This window comes from Anastrepha obliqua, chromosome 1, assembly GCF_027943255.1.
Source record: "Anastrepha obliqua isolate idAnaObli1 chromosome 1, idAnaObli1_1.0, whole genome shotgun sequence".
In the NCBI taxonomy this organism is placed as follows: Eukaryota; Metazoa; Arthropoda; class Insecta; order Diptera; family Tephritidae; genus Anastrepha; species Anastrepha obliqua.
The window spans coordinates 135,414,099-135,440,683 of record NC_072892.1 but is presented as its reverse complement, the minus strand read 5'-3'; the positions used below and the strand labels follow the sequence as shown (position 1 = coordinate 135,440,683).

At 36.7% G+C, this 26,585-nt stretch overlaps 1 protein-coding gene across 1 annotated transcript in view; it reads left to right on the top strand.

Annotated features, from left to right (window-relative positions):
- Positions 1 to 11,602, top strand: part of LOC129251661 (uncharacterized) — a 33,878-nt gene extending 22,276 nt beyond the window's left edge. Inside the window, exons 2-5 of the mRNA XM_054890849.1 lie at positions 6,144 to 6,449; positions 10,747 to 10,945; positions 11,000 to 11,399; positions 11,461 to 11,602. Of these exons, the coding sequence (XP_054746824.1) occupies positions 6,144 to 6,449; positions 10,747 to 10,945; positions 11,000 to 11,374 (880 nt within the window). The 3' untranslated portion in view covers positions 11,375 to 11,399; positions 11,461 to 11,602. The remainder of the gene's footprint in view (positions 1 to 6,143; positions 6,450 to 10,746; positions 10,946 to 10,999; positions 11,400 to 11,460) is intronic.
- The last annotated feature ends 14,983 nt before the right edge of the window (positions 11,603 to 26,585 follow it).

Sequence of the window (26,585 nt, the reverse complement as noted above, 5' to 3'; positions counted from 1 at the left end):
ACAGATTGTTGTTAGTTGATTATGAAATTGTGGTGGGAAATTCTTTGATAGCTGTTTTAGTACAGATTTCTCTCTATTCTCTGGAATTGTTTTAACTACTTCGTAGCTTGAAAGTGGTTCATATTCTAATTTATTTATGTTGATTAACTGATCTTCATTTGTTGTATTAAGCATTCTTATGAATGCATTTTGGGTTGTTGCTATGGTATTTGCTATGTAGATACCATGCAGAATTTCTTGGTTTGGAATAAATACACTGTCTTCTACTGAGTTTATTGTAATTTTTCGGATCACTTGTGATCTTGCTGGCAGAACTATTGAATTGTTGCCAGAACTGTATGTTATCGGAACATAAATTGGGTATTTTAAGTTAGTTGGTCTGATTATAAGCCAGTCTTCAGACGGCTTGAAATCTAATTGACAGTTGTATTTTTTAATGAAATCTATTCCTAGTATTCCATCACATGGAATAGCGAATTGTAAATTTGCAATGTGAAAATCGTGGGGGATTATGTAATTTGTGGTTTGGATTTCAATGGAAGTAAGTCCTTTAGATTTGGTTACTTCTTGACTTATTCCCTGTATATTTATTATATGATCAGTTTGAATGTATTGAAAAACATCTGAATTTTCTTTTAATATAGATATATCTGCACCTGTGTCTATCAAGAATACTAGTTCTTTCCCTGTGTTTATATTTGTGAAGGTTACGTATATGTTTTGGCTGAGATTGATGGTATGAATTTTATTATTTACTGCTGAGTATCTAAAGGCTGTTGGGAGTTTCCCGAAGCGTTTTGGGTCACCCTTACATTATTGTAACTGTTTTGGTTATAACCTCCATTTTGGTGGTTATTTCCTCTATGGTTGACTCTGTTGTTTCCTCTATTATTACCTCTGTAATTATTATATTGGTAATTATTATTCTGGCCATTATTGCGGTTGTTGTTATTATAATTATTATTATTATAATAACCTCGACCATTGCCTCTACCATTGCCTCTACCGCGATAATTATTCCTGTTGTTATAATTACCACGGCCCCTTTGGGCTAGCAATATTGAATTGGGATTGCCTGTCATTTCGGTACTACATTGTATATACTTTGTGACGGCTTCATCCATTGTTTTGAAATTACCTGCCTCGAGGATTGTTTTTAACTTTCCGTGTTCGCAATTTTTAACCATTGTGTTAATGGCTTCTTTAGTGCTGAATTTGTCAGCATGTTCGGCTGATAGGCCTTCGTCAATATACGAAGCTTCCAAAAGCTTTCGTAAATTGTCAATTTCTGTCGTGAATTTTTCGGCAGTTTTCCCTTTTTGCATTGTTTTAGACAATTTGGCTTTTACTACGTCGGATGTTTCACCGACTATAGTATCTTGCAATTTTTTGATTATTGCATTAATTGTCGTTTCATTTTGGACTTTGTATAGAGTTGAGCCAACAATTTTTGACTTAATGACCTCAACAGCTATTTCTTCGAATGTGCCTTTTGTCAGATTTATTAACTTCAAAGCTGTTACAAATCTTTGAAGATGTATTTTCTGTCCATTGAATTCTGGAATGGCATTCGATATGTCCTTTATGTATGCCCTTTGGGCGTTTACGTCTGTCATGATGTATTCTTCTGTGTCTGCTGAGCTTGTGCTAGAATTCAATCCTTCTTCCTGTTCTATCTCATTATCTTCTTCAGATAAAGTGATTTGTGCAGGAATAGTAAGATCTTTTAGGTCGTTTTCTTTTATGTCAGTTTCTTCGTTTGATTCAGGATCTGAATCTAAATCTGTTTCAACTGATTTCTGATCTTCTTCTCCATGTAGTGTTAATGGTGAATTTAACACTGTTGGAATGAAAATATCTAGCTGATACTTTTCTTTGACGTTATATAAATTTAAACGTAATTTGATCAACAATTTTGATATTTTTGACCAGTTAGTTTTATTTATTATGCGTCTATTATCATGCACTAATATTCTTGCATCATTAAATGTTTCTACAAGAATTTTCGCATGTTTATTTAAAGTATCCTTTTGTATTGACCTATTCTGGCTTACACATTTGTAAGATTTATCAAATTTTTCTTTTAGTTCACGGATATTTAGGGTTAGTTGCTCCCATTCCATGCCTGGGATTCATTATGTATATGTATATATATAAAAGTTTTTTTTTTTTTTTGTATATATAAACACATTACCATGAGAATCGTGTGTGTTTGTATATTATTTTCAGATCTTATCAAGATCGTTAGCTTGGCTTAAGGCTCTCTTTTTTATACATTTATTATGTAGGATGTAGGCTTTGTAAATAATATATGCACACATAATAATAACGATTATCAGTAACAATATGTTTGTCATTTTCATATCAGTATTTGACGATTCTATTTTATTTATTACATTTGCAGTGGAGTCCACTGTTTTGGTATCAATTAACCCCATTCTGGGTGTTATTATATATATATCATCAAATTTACTTATACTGTTTCTGCTCATATATTTTAGTTTTGTTATTTCTAACGTTAATGTTCATCTAGGAGTCAATTTTAATTTAATTAATTTTTCCTGATTCGATCAACAGCGATCTCCTACCTAGTGGTTTGTATGGCTTCACTGGCCATACTCTAGCGGGCAATGCAGTTATCGCTTCCGCTTACAACATTTGTCTTAAATTAATTACAATATTTTTTTTTGTGTATTATATAAATATATCTAAATTCTGCTGCTGTTGATCGTCCATCTGCACCAGCTGGTCTTCGCCGGATCTGGCACGCTGGCGCTCCCTCGTTGACGCAAGCGGCGGGGTGCCTCTCGCGTTTGATGTTTCTAGTTGTTGTTCGTCTTGGTGTTCGGATCCGCTGCCGTGCAGTGCTTGCACGTGTATTGGCAGAACGCACTGTCCAATGGTCCCTCGCAGTCGGTTGGGCACTTCTTGGCTGGTTTACTGAGCTGGGCTTTTATTGCTCCTGGCTGGTTTAATTTGGTAATAGTTTTATCAATTATTTTTATTTGTCTTTGTGTGGTGGTAGAGGTTGAATGCTTATGGTTTGCCTTCTGGGCTTGATCAATCTGATCTAGCTCGGCTTGTAGTGCTATTGTTGCCTCCCAACGTAATGGTGGGTTGGTGGCAAACAATAGTTTGAGAATTTCCGCCTTCCTCTTTTGGAGGCGTACTCGTATGCCGCTTCTTCCGGCTTTTTTCTTTTTAATTGCTGCATTCATTGAACCTCTACTCACTCAGACAAGAAAAATGTAGTTTCCAACGCTGTTCCTGTTCTTTGCCTTTTTGCGATGTAAAGTTGTCCAGCGTCCAGCTGCTTCAATACTTTGTATATGTTGTTGGCATAGCTTTCTTTCCTCCTGCTGCTTGACTCCAGGACTTTGTCACGGTCGCCATGTATTGTTAAATAATCAGAAATGTTCCGTTTGCTTGACTCGTCACTACGAGTGTCATTTATTGATTGAATTTTTAGTTATTACAATCTGGTTCTTACAGCTAAAGACAACGTGGTTGCGCTGTCAGGGACGCCGGCAGAGGCACGGTCAGCTTATGTATAATTCTTTATGTATTGTTTACATAAGAACGTCTAAGGGCTGACGCGGCTCGTAACGGCGGGGAGGAGGTAATATGTTCACTTGGTTGTTGAACCGTCGGCGCATATCAAATATGCCGATGCGGTAATGTCCATGCAGGGCAATGTCCAAGGGATCGTGTTACCACAAGTGCTTGCACATTGTTTATGTGAATATTGTAGTCAAGTGCTACAATGTGTTTGTAATAATATTTATGCATTCAACTGAGTACAGTGAGCATCAGGGCAATGGCCCAGGGATCGTATTACCACAAGTGCTTGCACATTGTTTATATGAATATTGTAGTCAAGTGCTACAATGTGTTTGTAATAATATTTATGCATTCAACTGAGTACAGTGAGCATTCGATAAGTGAACATACTACACCACACATCTCATAACTTCCGTGCTTCGCCCGAGCATTCTTTGGGTAGCCTACAAATATCCGTTTCAGAGCAAGCTAATGTGGGAAAGCGAAGCAACCCAGGATATCTGGTAGCATGCTGGGTTTGCGACCCGCCCTCGGATGAGAGCTGCTTACTCTGATGACGGCCACTGCGAACGAACTAGAGATTATGATTTGAGGGAATGCACCCGGAATGATCGGCCCCGGAATGACTCTGCCCGGCTGGTTGATGCCCTCGTAAGAGCGAAGGCTGACAGCACTGCCTTTCAAGAGATGCGATAAACAGGGCAAGGCAAGAAAAGCATTGAACCTCGACGTCGCAAGGCCAGCTGCCTTGTAAAGGAGCGCAAATTCGGCGTTGGATTTATTGTGCGAGATAGACTTCTTCGCCAACTACTTTCGTTCACTCCGGTGGACGCACGTCTCGCAGTAATCCGCATAAAAGCGAGATTCTTCAATCTCTCGCTCATTTCCGTCCACGCCACGACAGTGAGAGCCTCTATGAGCGCCAAGAAAAATATGCGGAATTTTAAAATTTGATAGATATCATAAACAATAATATGCGAAAAGGAGATAAAAGATAAAATATTTATGTCACATACTACCTAATTTAGTTTCCCCAATTGAATATAGGTAGGAAAAATTATTACTTTTACAAATTATATGTTGTTGTTGTTGTTGTTGTTGTTGAAATGGTGGAGTATTTCTACTGAAATAATCTTAATTAGCGACCAGCACCGTTTTACTACCACTGATCTCGTGGAATGATGTCTTGTGTTTTGTTAGCAGCAAATTATTTATCTCGATGTCTGAGATCGCATTAATTTGCTGTGAGAAAGGCTTACCGAAAGAGCGAAGTCTTACCCTAGCTAGCCATGCACATTCACATAAGTAGTAGAAAATACTTTCCTTCACCCCTTCGGCTTGACAGCTTCTGCCGATGGGATTGAAAGGAAGGTTGAGTCTGGCTGCATAATCCCCTACCTTCCAATGACCTGTAAGGGTTGCAGTGATGAGTGAAATGTTTGGTCGAGAGCATCCTAATAGGTAATTCGTTCTGTGGATTTTGTACGATGCCCATGTGTTTTTGTTGTAATACATGTAGTTAATAGCTTCCACCCTCTTTCGGCTAAAGCAAGATAGTGTGAAGCAATGGATGCTTTTATTGTATTCAGTGCGGTAGCGACTGCCAATGACTAAGCAATTCTAGTTCCTCTCTACACTGTAAGACTAGTTCGGATGAGGTGAAATTGGAATCTAAAGCCTTAATAGCTGCTTGACTGTCTGAAAAGATAGCTACTCTTGCTCTAACTTTCTTGTAGCGTTTTAGTAGTTTACATGCTTCTCTGATTGCTAGTAGATCTGCCTGAAACACGCTGGCATAGTCAGGAAGTCGTATCGACTGAGATAGGTTGAGCGGCTCTGAATGGAAGCCAGCTCCCACACCACAGTTCATCTTAGAACCGTCAGTGTAGATTTCAATTTCGACTGTACCAATCACTTTTCCTTTCCTCCATTCGGCTCCCGGTGGAAAACGTACCGCAAAGTCTTTCTTGAAGTTAAGGTCGGGGACTGGGTAGTCTGATTTGTTATTGAGCAGTTAGGGTCCCTGTAGGAGAATCTTGCGTTGACCGCACGATATTGTTGTTCAGCTTCCTATATCTCTGAGTCTCACCGCGTAGCAAGTAGCGATTGTTTTTTTGAGTAAGTCTAATGGTATAAGATGTGTTAGTACATTGAGCGCTTTAATAGGACTGGTGCTAAGCGCTCCTGTAGTTAAGATACACCTTGTTCTTTGTATCTCGTTCAGCTGAGTTTTGTTGTATTTCTTTTCTGTTGCCGGCCACCAAACTAGTGCCGCATATGTTAGTATTGGCCTTACAATGGCTGTGTAGGACCAATTGGATAGTTTTGGTTGGATACCCCATTTTTTACCCAACATTCTCTTACACGTGTGAAGTGCGATATTCACGTTCTTTACCCTGTACTCTACGTTGAGACTCCAGCTGAGTTTGGGATCTAAAGTGACACCTAAGTATAATATTTTGTCTTTTGAGTTGGCATAAGACTAATGCCGTTTAATTTTGGGAGATTAAATTTTAGTATCTTGGTTCTAAATTTACAAATTCTATACACTTGCGAAATAATTTTTTATAAATTTATTTTAGCTTGTGCTGCCTGGCCTTTTTCAATAATTTCGCACAATGCTCTACTGGAGGAGAAGATGGCAAGAAAGGTATAATTAGAAATATATCTCGGCCATCAACGTATGACATCGAAAATTGGATGGCAAGAGATAGAAGCGCAATGCAACAAGATGATCATAAGAAGGTGCAGAAGAAAGGACTATCACGTCGTTATGAGCATCAGCCAATAGAACGCAATTTCCAGACCGATGCAATAACATCCGAAAATGTGGACCCCTATAAAGCGCTGCCTAAAAACTCACACACATTAAATAAGAAGTTGCTCAAGTAAGTCTGAAATGTTTATAGAAATCTGCTATATTTAGGTATAACAGTATTATAAAATTATATATGTATGTATGCACATTATTAAGGTGACCCGATATTAACAATTTAATTTTGGGAAACAAGTTATTTCTTTGCCGAGAATGATTGAATATATTATAAAATAGCGACTTACCAAATGTCGGGACGAGAGTACAGAAAATACACAAACCAAAAGAAGAGGTAGTATAAAGAAAGTGAGTGGAGAAGCTAAGAATTTTGAATAAATCGTGCCCACATACATCTGCACGTGCGTACATTTGCAAACAAAGCTGTGTTTATTTTCTGTACTGATGTCACTCAATTATTAAAATCTCCCAAAAACAAAGTAGCGATTTTCGCAGCCACCACCTTCTATATTCTATACAACGTGTTACTTTCACACCATATTTGGAACTCCTTTCGGACTGGAATAAAAACTCGATAAACACGACGTATCAAAATGTCTCAACGCCATCTTTACCTAGCGCGTAATAAATTGTATCGTATATTTAATCCCTCCGGTGAATAATGCGACCAAATGGCGGGCAGACAAACTAACAAAATATTTAATAACTCTTTTAATATAATACTCCTTTATTCCTTGTTTACTGCTCTCGGGAGCATAGGGTCTCATGCAAAAAAAAAAAAACGAATTTCATACTTAAATGTATATGCTCAAACTCGATAATAAAAAAAAAATTAGTTAAAAAAGTCAAACCGTTTGTGTTTTATTCAAAAAAAAAGTTGAAGCGCTCTTACTGAAAAACGCTTTACATATAAAAATATGCTTACACCCTTTATTTGGTGTTTGGCCGAGCTCCTTCTCCGCTTTTTCATGGCGGAATAACACTCGAAGGTTTGCCATTGTCCGCCGAGGGGCGACCGCTATTAGAAAAAATGTTTTCTATCAATTGGTGTTTCGTGCCTGAGGTTTCGAACATGTGCACTTTCGAATGGCTTACGCTTACGGCGGCTATCAGTCAGCAAAAATTAAAGTAAAGATATACAAGGTTGGGCAAAATTAATCATCATATTGTTTTTGAATAATGTTTTAATAAATAAAAAATGATTTTAAGCGATGGAAATCTTTATTTGGACCTCCAGCGCTCCGTTGCTTGCCTGTTTGTACTGTCTGCAGCTGTCTAGTTTGCAAGTGTCAAATATGATTTTTTGTTTTTGGTGGGTGAGGTAGGGTTCAAAATACCTTTGCACTTACAGCGACCGTCGTCTATTGCGCCAAGTGGTGTGGCCTCTAAAATAATACCTCCTGCCTTCTGGGTAGGCATCCTTCCCGGGACTACTTTCTGTATTACATCGGGAGGGCCAAGAACGGCATTCGTAAAGGACCAATTCTATTCACACACGTCTGGGTCCACCATATTTGTAGCCAGCTTCCATGATATTGGCTCGTTTTCTTGTGTGTCTATCCTAGAAAGCGAGCTCTTTCGACAGCTTAGGTCCAGAGAAAGAGACGTGTTAGGTGAATAGGTTTGATAGGGCATGTGCAGACATGGCTAGTCTCGGGCGATGTGCCTTTCCATGCTGGACATATATTGGCTATGTCGGGGTCGATTCTGGATAGGTAGGAGTTTGACTTGCTACAATATCCGAAGTAAAGGAGAACAAACTATCAAAGGTGACACCCAAAATGTTGAGGTTGTTACTGTCGGTATTGGTGAGTCATCGACTTTTATCTTTAACTCTAGTTTGTCCTCCTTCAGCCAGCTGGCAAAGAGTATCGCCGCGGATTTAGTGGGGGAGGGTTGGCGATTCCTCGCAGTGAAAAAGTGGGAGAGTCTGTTGAGAGAATCCTTCACTTTGGAACATAAGCCAACGATTTCATTGTCCTACGCCATTATCGAACAATCGTCAGTATAGGAGACCAGGAAAACTCCCTCTGGTGGTTGGGAGAAGTTGAAAAGCGAGGTTGAAAGGGCCCCACGCTGCGGAACACCTTGCTTTATACTCCTCTGTTTTGAGTTTTGGTTTCGAAAAATGACTGACGAATGCCGACCACATCTTCAGTCCCGGCGGGAGAGTCGACTGTATAATATCATCCAGCAGCGTGGATTAGCTGACAGTGGCGAAAGCCGTCTTCAAGTCCAACGCTACTAGGACAGTCCTCTTGCAGGGGCGGTTTTGGTTAAGCCTGCGGTTAATGGCGGTGAGCTGTGGTGGTATTGTGCACTCGGCGGAATCCATGCTGATGTGTGGTTGGGGTCAAGTGTTTCGTGCATAGTGAGAGTAAGAGCACCTAAAGAGTCTTCTCTATCGGGTGATAAGACTCCAATGGGTTAGCAGATTTCCCACGTTTCAATTGGTCTCTATGGTTATGGTTATGACTACGGAATTATGGCATGCCATCCTTAAGCGATTAACGATTGCCCATATGTTGGTTCGATCAGCAAATCTATGGCGTTATAGTGATGGTAGCTCTACTTTGGACTTATGTCATTCCACCCCTAATCGATTACAGTATTGCCCATAGGTGGGTTCGATCCGCAGACATTTATTTGTATCTAAAACATCTTACTTTGATTGCGGAGCTTTTATAGGCGATATCAGTAGGACAGCTGATTTGTTGTTTTTTTTCTTTCGCCGTGTGCACTAAGATGTCAGAAGAAAATGAAATGATGAAAGCTGTTCCATTCTCAGCATCGTCGCATGCTTCTAGCTTCAACAGCATGCGGGCTTTTCAACGTAGTTCGCCCTTTATTTTAATTTCCACTTTCTTTTGTTGTAACGCTCTACAAGTAATGTTCGCCTGCTGTAGCATATGCCGCCAATTATTTCGGCTTCGTGCCTGTGTCCTCCATGCCCGAAATCCCCGAAAGTCTGCGTCTTCTTCTACGCCGTCTATCCATCTGAGCGGTGGGCGACCCCCTCTTCTCTGTCTGTGGCATTTACCGAAGAGTATTTGTTGAGGTGGGTAATCCGTGATAGCCCGCAATATGTGACCTGCCCATCTCAATCTGTTGATCATGATTGTGGTTATCACAGATGGGTGCGCATATAGTTTTTCGAGTTCATGATTGTAGCGTTTCCGCCATTCGCCTTTCTCGCATATCGCGCCAAAAATTTTTCGCAAACTCTCCTCTCGAAAATCAGTAGCTTTTGTTTATCTGCATCTTTGAGTGTCCACGTTTTACTACCATATAGCAAGGTGGAAATTATAATTGAGCGATACAGTTAAAGCGAACAACTGGCGCGCTTTGTTAAGGGGAGAGCCTGGTTTATGAGGTCTAAAAATTGCATCTCTTTGCGATTTTTTTTTTAAGGAAAAAATTAATTTAGCCCTGCAAAGTTTTTTCTTTTTTTAATGAACATTTAAAAAGTATAAAAAATTTTTGTACTGGTTAAAATAAGTTGAAAAAAATGTTTAACATAGAAATTAGTGGGCGCTGCAACGCTGGAGTTTCCAACTGGCGTACAAGATACAGCTCGTAATTATTATCTAAAGCAAACAATTCAAATGGATTTCTAATTATCATGATTTTTTATTCTAGATGAACTAAGAAAACTGAGAGAAATTCCAAAATTTCAACTCTTTGGAGGTTTTAAAGAAAAAAAATGCCTTTCTATAAAAAAAAATTCACTTCAACTTGGTATAAAAATCTTGAAAAATTTTTTTTAATCTATTTTGTTAGTTCAAATAGAAGAGAATTTAATATTGAAGGGAACAAGCTATGATTCATTTCAAAAGGTTCATTAGTTTTTTTTTTCATTCATGTACGCCAATTCAAAGAAATCATAAAAATGAAAAGTCGAGAAAAGAAAATAAAGTTTGTATTATAGCTGTCCGGTCACAGCGTAACTATCCAACGCTCGCCTACCTTTGGCTTTGTATCTACGGAAATATTGAGAATTAGGCTCTGTAACTTTTTGTGAATATTCTGAAATACATTAGGAATCGCTTAAAATGAAAAAAAAAAAAAATGATTTTTGACCTTATAAACCAGGCTCCCCCCTTAAACTCGGCCAAAATCGAGTAAGCGGTTATAGCGCCAATTAAGAAGAAGAAGATACAGTTAAATCTTTATTTTTCTGTCTAGGAGACGACTCTTTAGGTATTGACACAGCGAAAAATAGCAGCGGTTGGACATAAGGATTCTGTCGCCGATTTCTGCAGAAATTTTGTAGTCGGGACTAATGATTACCCTAATTTAATTAAATTCCTTCACTACTTCGAAACCATAGTCATCGATTTTTAGTATTTGACCCACATTGTGTCTGATATAATATCATATACTTGTGTTTTTTTTCGTTCCTATTCAAACAGAAAACTTGGATTCATTAAAGTGAAGGCACCCAACAGTCATCACAGAAAACGTCTCGCGGTTGAATCAAGACGTCACACATCTCCCGATGATTCTCATATGTTCATTATAAAACTACCACCGAACTTCGTCTATTACACCAATCCAAGAGCTGAAGCTAATAGCATTACGGATATGAAAACGCACCTTCAAAAAACAAATGTAAGCATTAAAATATTTTGTAATATTCAAGCGTATAAATTTTATCTTTCTTAGGTTTCAACTTTCCCATTTAGCTCCAATGGCAAGCCGGGCCGTATCTACCATTGGAATCTGCCAATATTGCAGAAATATCTCGGAAACAAACGGCCACTGCCACATTTTGATGCTAACGGAAGAAAATATGTTATAAATTTCAAAAAAATTCCAAATTTTCAAAAATCATGGGAAAATGACAGCATTGAAAAATCCTATAAGTCCAACTATAAAAAGTCGCTCAAACATAAATCACCTTCGTACTATGCGCCCACTGCTGCAGTCAATAAAAATAGTTTTAATCGATATTTTTCAGGAAATGGAAAGCCGAAGGGCTTCTATGTCATAAAGGAGAATCAGAAAAAAGACATCTATTATAAGAATATTGTGCCATAAAAACGTTCGAAATGACATAAATGAAGTAACTAGTTTCATTTTTCCATTTAATTTTTAATGAATAATTTTTCTCTGAATATTTGCAGAGAAGAACAAAACACTTCAAAAAAGTCCTGGTCAACTTCATAATAACTAAAATAAGAATATCCACTTAAAATTAGGATCAACGTAATATAAGTACATAGTACACATACATACGTATCAATACAGACTGGCATGACATTAATATCAAGCGAGTTTGAAGCTGTGTTTTCAACCGAGAAATAAAAATATATATTTTTGTATAATTAAAATAATTATAGTACACCACGGATCAATAAATAGATGCGTAGGGAAGTAGAAGTAAAATTAAAAACTATTTTGCAAACAATGTGCAAAAGTCTGAATTAGTGTTGCCACACAAATTTTCTATTGCTTAATTTTCTTGAACTATTAAATGAGATGTACAATGGAAATATTGCCTTTCTTGAAAGGTGGGTTTAACAAACGAACAATAGGTCTTCCAAATACTCAGTTATTATATATGTTTTAAATCAAACTGCTTTAAAATATTATTTAATCTAATAGGATACAGATTTTCGTTGCTTCATGAGCAAGTTTTTTTTTTTTTTATAACCCAAAAGGAATAAAAGATATTTCCACAACAAAATGAAATATGTTTTTTAACATAAGAAATTTGAAATTAAAAGGGACGATGTTAAGGGGGAACACAACTGCGAAGGCGTGAAAATTAAGTAATTTTCATGAATTTTTTTTTATAAGTAGGGATGGATATTTGAGGATCGGACAAATTATAATTTATTTATCATATATTCAACTATACTGACACAAATTTTTAATAAAAAATATTAAAAATAAAAATTAAAAAAATTGTTATTAATATTAATGCAATGACGTCATAAAAAACTGATGCACCCTGGTGGCCACGATGCAGCGGCGAAAAATCATCTGAAAGCAAAAAACCAAAAAAATACTTAATCTGTACATCAATGGCTATCGTCGTACGTGGCGTTTTTTGTTTTTTTTTTTTGAGAAAATGGTGCAGGTTTGAAAAATGAGTTTGTGTTTTTACCCTTTTTTGTTTTCGAAATGCTTGAAAAAATATTAATTTTTGGAATTTTAAAAAACGACTACATATATACGACTGTAGCCAATACATGTACCAAAGTTCAAAAAAAAAGAAATTAAAATTCGTTCATAAGTCTTCGAGAAAAGTTGTTTTGGGAAAAACGCGTTTAAAGTTTTCATTCGCCGTTGTAACTCATTACCTGCACTTATTATATTGAGTATAACATCGCCAATTTTCAAGATTTTAAGTTAAATTGTTTTTTAAATATTTTTGAATATATCTACTTTAAGAAAATGCAAAAAAAAAATCAATTTCTTTGAAAAATCACAGTGGTGTTCCCCCTTAAGATAAAAAACTAGGTGAAAAGACTTTAAAATGTGAATGCCGAGCCGTGAGGGCAAGACGCAAAGAAATGGCATATCTTTAATTAGAGTAACAGGTTCGCCTTGTTTTAAGCGGCTGGGGCGAACCAAATTTGGGTTGTTAATTAGAAGTAAAATTGTAGAAGAATAGGTCTAAGGGATGCATAAAAGACTGCTTTGTATAATAAATATCAAAATTAATTTAGAAAAGTTGGGTAATTAACGCATTTAAGTACCGTATCCTTTACTAAGAATTTTGCTCTTGAATTTAGTTTTTGCCCTAATAGCCTAGACGGACGGCGGCGTTATTCTGGATTACCAGCGCAGTTAAGTGGGGGCAGCTCCTCCAGACAATGAGTGTTTCAATCATTTTTGGCGAAAAAAAGAAAGTATTTATTATCTTAAAATAAATTACATATTAATATGCATGCTTAAATGAATATACAAACATTTTTTTGTAATAAAAAATGGCGGCGTTACTGCTGCTCAAACATGGCTCCCTTAATTTGCGCCGTGGAACGTACAGGCTCTTGTAATCAACTGAAATCAACCAGACCAAAATTTTTTATTAAAATAAGTTATTCCGCTTTGCACTTATCTATTTTTAACAAGAAAAAAAAAACAACAAAAAAAGAAGATTTGAAGTGAAGAAGAAAAAAATTACAATTACAAATTGAGCCAATAAATAGTTTTAGGTGATAATTAATACAAAATTTGAGGTACATGTTAGAGAATATCCCTGTAACATTTTTAGTTGATATCTTCATTACTTTTTGAGCTATATTCAACAGCGCGGAAAAAAAATATTTCGAGAAAAACGCGATTAAAGTTTTCGTTCTTACTCATCTTTCGTTCGATCGCTTATCACTTCAGTGACTCTATAGAAACTTTTTAGACTCTCTATTAAGCTTAAAACATTGAAAATATATTTTTTAGATTGTAAATTAATTTTTAAAGCAAAACAAAGGAAAATTTAAAAGTGCTGGAGGAGCTGCCCCCCTTAATTCAGATTAAAATTGTAATGTAACAGGCGGTTGCCCTCTCTCGACGAACAAAACACTCCACAAGGCTCTCATCATGCCCGTCCTAACATAGGGTGCAGAAGCTTGTACGATGACAATATCCGATAAGGGGTTAGGAGTAGTCAGAGGCCCGAAAAAAATTATGATTTTCAATACTTTTTTTTGCTAGTCAGTTGCTTTGTTTTACAAAGATAAAAACATAGCGTTAATAAATCATATTTCGACTTGACTTTAGCAAAATTTCGAAAACAAAAATTAACAATTATAAAAGTTATCGCTGTTTGTGTGGATACCTTTTCTCCAAAAGTCCCTTGCGGTGACCATCACAAGTCCTTGGAAATCCATTTAAAATCAATCGGGCAAGAGAAATTAGTTTTATTAATAGATAATCTTGTGCCTGATCGAAGCTTTTTTTTCAAAATTAACAATATGGTGACCTCAGGAAATATTTTGCAGATTTTCGATAATAAAAACGGACAATTAATTGTTAAAAAAAATCGAAATTAAAAACAAAATCCTTCGATCAGACAGGAGTTTTTTTTTGTTTTTTAAAAGCAGTATAAATTTGCTTATATTGAAATCTGCCAAGCGATTTGCAAGTTTCAGTGATTACCAGTTTAAAAAACATAGTTTTGAGAAAAACGCATAAGTTTTGCTATCGATTGCGGAGCGTCCGAGCGCCCTTTGTTAATTGTGGAATAACTCGAAAAGTATTTGTCGGATTCACTTCAAATTTTCAAACAATATTTTTAAGATATTATACTTTAAGAAAATGCAAAAAAGAATACAATTTTTTGAAAATTCTGACCACCTCTATTCCCTGACTACGTTCCTTGGAGTGTTTGAGGCAAAGATTCTGCGAAAGATTTTTATACCTTTGCACGTTAACAACGGTGAGTATCGCAGGCAATGGAGCGATGAGCTGTATGAGATTTACGACGACATAGACATAGCGCTGCGAATAAAGATCCAGCGGCTACGTCGGCGGGGTCATGTCGACCGATTGGATACAAACGCTCCAGCTCTCCATCTGTCTATGCGTCTATGCCTATGTCTATATAAGTCTCAGTTTATATCACTCATTCAGTTATACATTACTTGCCGAGAAAGATTTGAATTGCAATTATGAAAAAGTACTAAAAAATGTATTCAAAAATCATAAATGTAATAATAACAATAAACAATAAAGAAACATGCAAATATATCCTAGGTAAAGGGAAAAATATACTATTATAGTGTATAGCATAAGAGGTATCAATAATTCCATCACTTTTCAGACAAGCGAAGCAAATTGCATGCCAATTAAGCATATGGCTTAGAAGAATTATTATTAACACGTTGACTGCCGAGCGAAATTTGCTGGTTATCACACAGCGCCGCAAGTGTGCATCACCACCACACCAAAAACAATGCGCCGGCACCCATTGCCCGGCGCGGCGCCATTGAAAAGCCATGCGCCGGGCAATGGGTGCCGGCGCGGCAGTCAACGTGTTAAAAGGCAAACTACTACATTAATACCACGAAATAATATCCAAATTTGATATAGCATTTAAATCTTGTAGGTATAAGCTTGAGAAATTATTTTTGTAAACTTTATTATAAATGGTATACACTTACACACATACACGTATGGTATGTTACTGAAGATCTTAATCGATTAAGTTTACACAGATATGTAATTAAGCCTACACAATTTCACTTCAACGCATTGGTACATGTAAATTCGTACTAATATCCACGTACATTAGGGCGGGTAAATTTTGTTTTCGACATCGTTCCTAGCAGATTTGGATTTTGCATAAAATTCCAAGAAAAAAATACAATAGGGAATAGTTCTAAAGCTCATTTCAAGCGCTCCAAATTTTAACCACTTGCGCTGGAATGGCGTGCAATGCACATCGACTTGTAATCTACTCTAGAGACTGGCAATGACGTGAAATGTACACCTGCTGAATTAACGGTAAAAAAACGTGTTGTTTATTTCAAAAAGCAAAACAAATTCGAAATTCTAAGAAATATTAATTTTCAAAATCTTGGCTGGACATTGCAGAAGAGATTTTACAAAATGTTCATATTCCTGAATACCCAAAACGCGGAAGGACTTCTTTAGATGGGCAAGAAAGTGGGAACATCCTGCCAAACAAAGTAAACAAAAGTAGCAACGAAGATGTCAGGTATGCGCGAAAAAGAAAAAATGCAGTGAAACGGTATGGGAATGTAAGAAATGTTTTGTTGCACTGGACATTTCTGATTATTTGAAATATATCAGACTGTACAAAATTATTAATAAAATTTTTTGAAATATTATTAATTTTATTTATATTAATTCAAATATTGTGAATACATATATGCATCTGTTAAACACACTCAACTAAGAGCATTGAAATTATTCCAAGCAAGATATATATATAATATAATAGGCCGGGTCGATTTGTGGGGAGGCAAAAAAATCGCCCATTGCTCTGTGAAAATCATATTCTAGGGATCAAAATAAGAAATTTTGCCGAAGGAACCATGCCTCTAAAACCCCCAATTTGGGTCGAACTTTTTAGTTTCTTTTCTATAACTCACTTAAATTAATTTTTTCATTTACATATGTTCTGACTAAATAAATTTCTTAAGAGCAAAAATAGATATTATTATAAATAAATAATAAATATTATTATGAATAAATAAAAATAAAGAAAAAACATAGCCATTTAGCTGATTTTTTCATGTAAAGCCCAAAAATGGTGATATTTTTAAATTGGAGGACATCAGAATTCGTTTTAGAGGTATGGTTCCTTCGGCAAAGTTTCTTATTTTGATCCCTAGAATACGATTTTCACAGAGCAATGAGCGATTTTTAAATCGACCCGCCCTAATATATATATATTTTTTTCCCCCATAGTTCCTAGATGAAACATAGGGTCTCAATAAACAAGTTATAATTTCGTTTGTTTAAAGCTACATGTTTAATTTGACTCCAGGAACGGCCTGCCTCCATGTGTTGGCTGGTCTCCCGCACCAACGGCTTCCTTGTGGATTCCAGTCTAACGCTGTCCTTGCGATGCCATCCCGTGGTTTGCACAATGTGTGTCCGATCCATTTCCACTTGCGATGCATAATTTCTCTGTGAACTGGTGTTTGCCTGGTAGCCCGGGTAGCCGCCCAAAGATCATCGTTGCTTATATCTAATATCAGGCCTGAATATCCGCATTATTTTTCGTAGGCAACGGTTTAGGAAGGATAGCAATGATTGTAATATGTTTGTGGTTAATTTCCATGTTTCACATCCATACAGAACTACCGACTTCACGTTGGCATCAAATATTCTCAGTTTTGTGTGCCTGGAGATGTTGGTTGATCTCCATACCTTCTGTAGCATGCCAAATGCAACGCGCCCCTTAGATATTCGGTTGCGTATGTCAGTTGTTTATCCGCCGTTTTTTGAAATTATGCTCCCAAGTTAGCAAAATTCATATACATCTTCAAGCGACGTGTCGGCAATTTGAAGGGCTTGCGTTTCGGTGGTGTTAATCCGCATTACTTTCGTCTTTGCTATGGTAATTTTTAGACCTGTTTGTGCTACTTCATGGCATACCGCTTGTAGTGTAGCATCTGAGCAGAGCTCGTTATAATTTGGTTTAGCCGATACAGTCACCGGCTTTTGGAAAGAGGTTAAAAAAAAAACGATATTTAATTAGTACGAAGTTAATATGAAGATTAATATTACGAATGTAATTTTTTTAATAAAAACTTATACTTGGAGAATTTTCGCTTCGCAAAATATGTATATTTTTGATATCTATTCTTTATTTAAATAACCCCATAAAAACTGTAGGTTCTTCCATTTCGAAAAGAACAACAAGACGCCCACCTAAAATTAGGGAGGAGCTTGGTCAAACACCTAACCGAGATGGTTTCTGCCAATTATATGTTTATAGTAGGAAAAATTACGGTATGTAATTTTTTTATATGCAAATCAAATTAAAACTTGCATTAAAACCAAAAACAATTAAATTTTATAATCAAAAATTTCTTTCTAAAATTTTTTCAATTCATTTTTACAATTACCATCACATTTAAAATTATTTGGTTTTAGATCCTTTTTACTTTCTGCGGTAGTTTTAGTACTTTCTGTCGTCATTGCCATAACTCCCTCTGAATTTTCATATTACAAGGGTCATGCAAATATAAAATTACTTAATTGTTTGGAGTAAACCTTTTCCATACAGACAGTCTCCTTTTAGACTCATAGGATTTGTCCAACTCTCAAAAATAGCCATTCGTTTCTACAATCACCTCATCGTTGGAATAAAATATTTTCCCCCCTAGCCAGTTCTTCAAACTGGGGAACAAATAGTAGTCTGAGATATTCGAGGAACTCAAGTCTGGAGAATAGAATGATCTAAAACGAGTGAGAGTCCTATTTCGATAAATTTTGCGACCACAATTGCCAAGGTGTGATCTGTCGCGTTCTCGTGATGGAAAAGGAACATCACTCGACTTGCTCGATTCAAATGAATGCCAAACACAAAGAAATATACCGATTTGCTGAAACTTGGTATGTGTTCCTCCAAGAGATGCTACTAGCTAAACATAATCTCAATACGCGCCAGTAGTGCCATCTCTCCGACTTACACTGACTTTTCAAACGACCCCCATAACTAAAGATATCTTCTTTAAAAAATTTGTGGCTCGAAATTGACTTTAGAGCTATACTCTTGTGCAGCTTTTTTCTTAGAATCCTATGTTAAATCCGAATCTGCTAAGAACGATGTGAAGAAAAATATTTCCATACAAATGGACCCACCCTAATATACATATACTTAAGTATCAATAATTATATAAATAAAATAAACTGATAATAATAATGAACATATTTGAAACTCGCAGTATTCAATGTTGTTGGGTTGAATTTTCGCTTAAAACTTGATGATATCTCATAAAAATAACACTGCTGCAATTATTGGAGCTCGAACTCTCCTACAGAATTGCAATTTGCGCACCTGGAATTGAGGACGAAAAGTAAGTAAAGTAAAAATAAATAAAAGCTATTTTAATATTGTACGAGTAGTAACTCGAATGCATTCAATAAAATTTGAGAAATCCTCGATCCACCGAAAGCGAGGACAATTGGGGCCATAACTCCGAGATATCTGATGCGGTGAAATGTTTTGAACGAATGAACAGAATGCACAATTAAATGTTAAAAACTATAAGTTATATTCCAGTTAGCTGTTATAAATTTTCGTTGCATACAATATTCACATCTCTTCCATCAGGAGCTGTGTGCTTATTATATATATATATATGTATATATATAATTGGCGCGTACACCCTTTTTGGGTGTTTGGCCGAGCTCCTCCTCGTATTTGTGGTGTGCGCCTTGATGTTGTTCCACAAATGGAGGGACCTACAGTTTCAAGCCGACTCCGAACGGCGGATATTTTTATGAGGAGCTTTTTCATGGCAGAAATACACTCGGAGGTTTGCCATTGTCTGCTGAGGGGTGAGCGCTATTAGAAAAATAGTTTTCCTTAATTTTGGTGTTTTCATCGAGATTCGAACCAACGATCTCTCTGTGAATTCCGAATGGTAATCACGCACCAACCCATTCGGCTACGGCGGCTGTAATTTTAGAATAGTCTGGATAAATGTCGCAGTTTCTTAACTTATTTTCAGAAGGAAAGCTAAAGCCTTATCTGCAGAAAGTTGAATTGGCGATTTGGTAGCTTGAATACACATCTTGGAGAGCTTGTTGGGCTTTCCACACTTTCTTTCACGATTGCAGCCAAATCGATATCTCCTTGCTTACAAGCCGATCTTACTGCTGCACGTACAAGAAGATTCTGTATTTTCGCTGAATGGCATACGCGGACGACCAACAATGCTACTAGTTGCTTTTTTGGGAATGCTATTTACCACCAACCACTTAAATGCTTTTATCTTTCTGTGGCATTTTTTCCACTTTTGTGTTAATTTTACTGTAAAAAACGTATTTTTTTCATTAAATCCTTCTTCATTTCATCAGAAATATTAATGTGCCTAATTTTTCCAAGAACATGATTAAAAACGGCATCAATTGTTTTTTTTTTTGGGAACGTTTTTTCGCCATATTTCAAACATATCTTTTTTTTTATATAATACCGAGGATGCCTAAAAAAAGTGGAATTACTCTTAAAACGCAAAAAATCGCAATTTGAAATAAAATGTCAATAGCTCATTAAATAACATTCCACCTATTTTTTCTAATTTGAAAGAGGTTAAAATTTTATAGGGCTTCCAGAAAGTCAATGTGGAAGATAACTTGGCTAAAATTTAGTATAATGTATACTGCCGTGAAAAAAAAGGTTAAAAGGGGGGGTGGGTTAGTGATGCGATAGAGGGGTGTATACCCATCTTAAAACTGAAAACCGCACCCTCCGGAGGCTTATAGTTTTTAAGTAATTTAATGTTAAAGATCTGTAATTTAGCGAAAAGTTGGTGACCTACACCTGAAATAAAAACGAAGTTTGTATGCAGAGATGTCTAGTGGATTGGTAGGTTGATTGTACAGGGTGAGCCAAATAAGACCTACTAATGTTAAGCACAAATAATTTTTTTATTTTTTGACATATTTATTTTTCTCTTTTTGTAGGTTATAATTGAATTGTTGGAAATTTATTATGGAACCCTACAGTACAACACAACGAGTTAAAATTATCGAGTTTTTCTATTCTTGTCAACGATCAATTGTTTTAACGCAGCGTAAATATCGGCATATGTCGGATGAAGCGCGTTTCCATTTAAATGGTTATGTCAACAAACAAAACTGTAGATGGTGGGGCTCCAAAAATCCAAGGGCAACACACCAACATCAGTTGCACCCATTTAAATGTACTGTTTGGTGCGGTGTTATGGCCACTAGAGTTATTGGTCCATATTTCTTCGAAAATGAGGATAAAACGCCGGAATCGGTTTCAGGAGCTTCTTACAGAACATTGATTGAACCCTTTTTGCGGCCAATGGCGGAGCAGTATCCTAATTTGTGGTTTCAACAAGATGGAGCAACTGCGCATACTGCTAGGCAAACTATGGACCTGCTGCGTGAAATTTTTGGCGAGCGTCTGATTCCCAAAAATTCATAGTTCCCTTGGCCACCTCGTTCGCCAGATTTGACTGCGCCCGACTTCTTTTTATGGGGATATTTGAAAGACAAAGTGTATCTTAATAAACCAGAGACTATTAGACAGCTGAAGCAAAATATTCGAGACGAAATACTGAGCCTTCAACCAGAAACATTATGTGGTGTAATGGAAAACGCGTTAAAAAGAGCCAATCCTTGTATCGAGAAAAATGGTGGACATTTGTCAGAAGTAATATTTCATACATAATTTCCATAAAATATATTCAATGTAAAAAAACAATTAATCAAAAGAAATGATTATTGCAAAAGTTATTTGTGTTTAACATTAGTAGGTCTTATTTGGCCCACCCTGTAAAGCTGCAGTATTTTTTGCTGTAATTTAAAATTGAGAAATATTTTTGAAAATAAAAACATAGAACTCATCGAAACTTAAAAATAATGTATTAAGCGTATCACAAAAAATAATAAAGTAATTAAAAGCCAAAAATTACGGTTAATAAGTGTATTGTATTGCTGCGATCAGTTTTACAAACGGGTCCTCATGCATAGAACTTTTTTTCGCATGGGCGGCCTTTGTATCTCTTTATTTTCGAATGTACACTAATGAATTATTTTCAAAACAATTCGAGAAACGCAGACTCAAAGTTCACCAAGCAACTTTGTTCTGAAGTATTTCTAATTACAAAACAACAGCAACAAAACTAAAACGGCACTTTCATTTTTATCGCTTTTGCACAGCAAAGACGGTCATTTGACCTGGTGTGCATTGGTTTGTTTTCGAATACGATGAATACAAATGTGAAAAGCTTCAAATTGTTTTGTTTAACTATAATTGATATTTTAATAGATTTCCAAATATAGCTAAATTTAATTTAAAATACACAACTCTGTACAATTGGGCAACCATGCAGCAGCATTCTCGCACAAATTCGCAGCTTCAGCTTATGGCCACCAAACTGAGTTTAAGGGGTTATATACAGTTAGAAGGCCGAAATAAAGCGAATTTTCCAGAAAAATTTATACACATATCTTTTATTTGGAAAGAAGCTGCAACTGATCTCCGGAAGCTCCTCTCAAAAAAGACGTTTTGCGGTGACCCATATACCTCCCACAGATTTCGTTAAAGTAATATTAAATATCGTAATTAATCGAAGGAATAAGCAAAAACAAAATTTTTGACAAAATGGCGGTTTCTCAAAAAAACAGCGATTTTTTACTAAAATTTCGGCTTCAATTGTTTATAAAAAAAATATTTTTCTTTGATTTTTTCTTATTACTAAAAAATATATTTAAGAAGCTCGTGTTAAAATTTGGGACTAATCGGTTTAGCCGTTTTCGAGTTATGTTGGTCACCGACTTTGAAAACACCATTTTGAAAAAAAAAAAAAAAAACGTTTAAAGCTTGAAAAGTACACATGTGCGGCTCGAGTGCTTAACCTAAATTGCGAAAAGAACACTCAGCTGGCCAGTTAAGCAGCTATCACATAGTTTATCTAGCGTACACAGCGTACGGGCAGGAAGGTAGTTGAAATCGGTCCTCGGTAGAAAGTTCTTTCTAATAGCGGTCGACCCTCGGCATGCAATGGCAAACCTACGAGTCTATTTCTGCCATAAAGAAGCTCATAAAAAAATCATTTGCCATTCGTGATCGGCTTAAAATGGTAGGTCCCTCCATTTGTGAAACAACATCAACACGCACACCACAAATAGGAGGAGGAGCTCGGCCTAACAGCAAAGTAGGCGTAAATTATTTATTTATTTACTTTTTAATAAATTTTAACATATTGCTCCCATAAGAAGTGAACCGCTCTTCAATAAGAGCTGACTGCATTGATCGGAACAGATGGTAATATGAAGGTGCAATGTCTGGGGAATACGGCGGGTAGGGTAAGATTTCCCAATTCAGTCCTTCTAAATATTTCTGGACCGATGTAGCAAGGTGTGGCCTGGCGTTGTCATGCAGCAAAATCAGTTTGTCATGTCTACAGTCCCATTCCGACCGCTTTTCTGTGAGAGCTCGATTCAAACGCATTAGCTACAGTCGGTAACGCCCACCAGTGATGGTTTCAGATGGTTTAAGGAGTTCATAATAGATGAAACCCTTCTGATCCCACCAGATGCACAATATAACCTTTGGAGCATGAATATTTGTTTCCCCCTTATCATAATATTATATATAAATTCATTTTTCATCGCGAGTGACGATGCGATGCAGAAAATCTTTTCTTTTCTGCCCTTGAAGAAGCATGTCACACCTCACCAAACCTCTCTCCATATCCCTCTCCTTCTTGATGTGGCACCCAGTTACCTGCTATCTGGACCATTCCCATCGCGTGCGAACGTTTACCCACAGTTGATCTGCCAACATCGAACTCTTTAGACATATCATCAAGGGCGCAGCATGCGTCTTCATCCAATAATTTTTGTAGTTGGAAGCGTCGAAGCTACTCTTTACAAGTTGTATTTGATGGAGCGTGATTGCCGTAAATATTGATCAATATACGACACATTTCAGCTGCACTTTTCTTCAAAAGTTAATAATGAAGCGTGACTTCCTGCAAATGTTGTTTTTTCATTTTCGTAAACATTTTTGACGTCAGATAAAAAAGGATCTTTACGCTTCAAACGAATGTCAACTACTGCGATCGAGGCCTCATATACCGCACCACCACCTATACAGCTTCAAATCACCAGTACATTACTAGAGCGAAAACAAAAATAGTATCAGCAGCGACACCTCTTTTAGGAGTGCGGAAACTTATTCCCCTACCCAATAATAAATAGCAACTTTGAAGTGCAGCAAATATCTCGTTGATTTTTGATAATTTTTTTCTCTGACAGTATTGCGTAGATGAAATAGCACAACACCGCCAAAAAAATTATAAAATATCAACGGGATTTTCTAGCAACTTCAAACTTGCAATTTAATTAATTCTGAATAAAAAGTTGGAAATTTTGATAAAAGTCTGTGCAAATTTTATAATTTTTGTATAAAGTTGAAATTTGGATTTTAATGGATTTGGCATATAGGCTTTGACAATGAGCTATATTTTTATAAGAAAAATAGTCGAAACTGGTCAAATGTCAAAGTGCAATATTTTTCGCGGTTTGTAGCACCAATTGAGATAAAACTAATGCGAATTTATAGGAGAATTCGGTAGAGCAACAATAACTTTTATGCCCACGGATTTCGCTTTTGCCATTTGGTGGTTTGAATGTCCAATAAGAATGTATACAAACAAAGGTAATAACAAAAAAATAAAAGCCTAACGGTTAGATGCGATAGAAGTGAAACCTTCCGTAAAACAAACTGAGAGAGAATGAGACGAAAGCAGCATTAGGAGCGGGATAATTATAGGTTCATTATAATATTGCTATAAAGTTCATATTTTATTTTCTTCATTTTATTATTATTCATCCTCAATGTTTTCAATTTCAACAAATGATACGAATGGCTTATGATAGCTAAAATATGATACAAATGCTTTGGTTTCGATATCTTTGAAATACCGCGTCAATTGTTGTTTTTCATCGTGTTGTCGATTCAGTGCGATTGTTACACATTTTTAAATTGAATGTTGTATTGAGAAAGTCAATTAAAGGAACCGCTGTGTCCAATGCAAAATTTACGTTAAAATCGCCACTTAAAATCATTGGAACTTTATCGTAATCTTTTCTAAGTATCCGCGATACTTCTGGTGTATACTTTATTAAATTTTCGTGAATGAATTCCGTGATGCTATTTATTGATTGATTCGGTGAAATATAAATTGCCACAATTAAAACTGATTTTCCATTGCTCAATCTAGTTTCGCATGCACATATTTCTCGCACTTTAGAGAGCTGAACAGACAGTGATTCTAGTTGCTGTGCATTCAGATCTATCTGTGGAGTTACAATACGAGCACCGTCATTTTGATTGTGGTATATTGCAACACCGCCTGCAATTGCGGTAAATATTTAAAAATGAAAATATTTACGAATATAAAAATACGGACGCAATACAGCACACGCGGTTGCTATTATGAGCGTCGTAACGCGTATATTACACAGACGTACTAGCATACACACAAACATTCGTAGGAAGCTTGGTCTAAGCAAGTATTAGGTAGTGTAGTATAGGTATACATAATGCCTTCTCGCTCACCGTGGCTCCGTAATACGCAGGCGCGCACACATATGTACTAGCATACATACAAACATACATACGTATGACGCTTGAACTAAACACCAAAGCAAGTAATAGGCAGTGTACTATACATACTACAATACTCACTATACTAGCGTGACTCAGCAGTACGCAGTCACACACATATAGGTATATCAACATATAACGCTTCGTAGTGTCGCTTTTTCGTTTCATCGAGTCTCAAATCACTCCCAACGATTCTAAAGAAGTTTTCACTTCAAAAAGTAGAGCACTTTTATATTGAAACCATTGAAGCGCAAGAAAAAAAATTGTCAGCTGCTATAAGCAACCGAAGCCATTTTTTGTGGATTCGCCTTGAATAAAGCTGTTACAACAACAACTTATCACACAAGTTTGGTAGAGATTTAATTTGAAATTATAGAGGTGTGGCGAATATTAGACCGTTAACCGGTAAACCGTTCGTTTTTCGGTTGATGGCCAAACCTAATCTATCATCCTTGTGATTTTGGATAATTCAATAGCTTTCGACCGTACAGGAGTTCCGGATAAATTGGTCAACCTAATAAAGTCTCATATCATGGTTTTCAAAGTAGAGTGTTGCGTGATGGTGCGTTATGCGACCCAATTGAACCAGTTGCAGGAGTGAGGCAAGTCTGCATTCTGTCGCCAGTCTTGTTTCTAATCTTAAACGATGATGTGCTAAGCTTGGCAGAGGCAACCTCTGGAACGCAATTAGAATGGAACATCTAGATGATCTCGATTATGCTGATATTGCTTTACTATCACAACAACGGCGACACATGCAACGCAAACCAGACGATGTGGCTACCTACGCAGATCACATTGGGTTCCGCATTAACAGTGAAAAAACGAAGTCAATGGCCATTAATGGCACTCGACCGGACGCTTTCTCAGTGAACGGACAACCCATCGAAAGTGTAAAGAAATGTGTCTACTTAGGTAGCCAAATCACCTCTGGCAGCGGCGCTAATACTGACATTGAGTGCAGAATAACGAAAGCCAAATCCTCCCTCGCTATGCTTAAAAGCAAATGGTACTCTAAGCAGCTAACCACCAGAACAAAGCTAAAGATTTTCATTTCGAATGTGAAGTCTATACTGCTGTATGGCAGCGAAACGTGGTTCGTAGCGGCTACAACAACAAAAAAGCTCCAAACTTTTATGAACCGCTGTTTAAGAGCTCCATATGCGAGGTGTATGGAGGCCAGATAACTGGATTTCTAATGACGAGCTCCTTACTTGAAGCGAACAAAGTCCGGTTGAGATTGAAATACGCCAACGAAAGTTGAAATGGATGGGCCATACAATCCGTAAATCTGCGACTGATATCAGCATAATGCCTCTAGACTGGAATTCGCAAAGCTTTCGGCGAAGACGACGACCGAAAGGAACATGGAGACAAAGCCTGTATGACGAATTTATTACATCTGACGAGTCGCTCACTCAGCAGCATTCCCCGTACAATTGTATTGCGAAT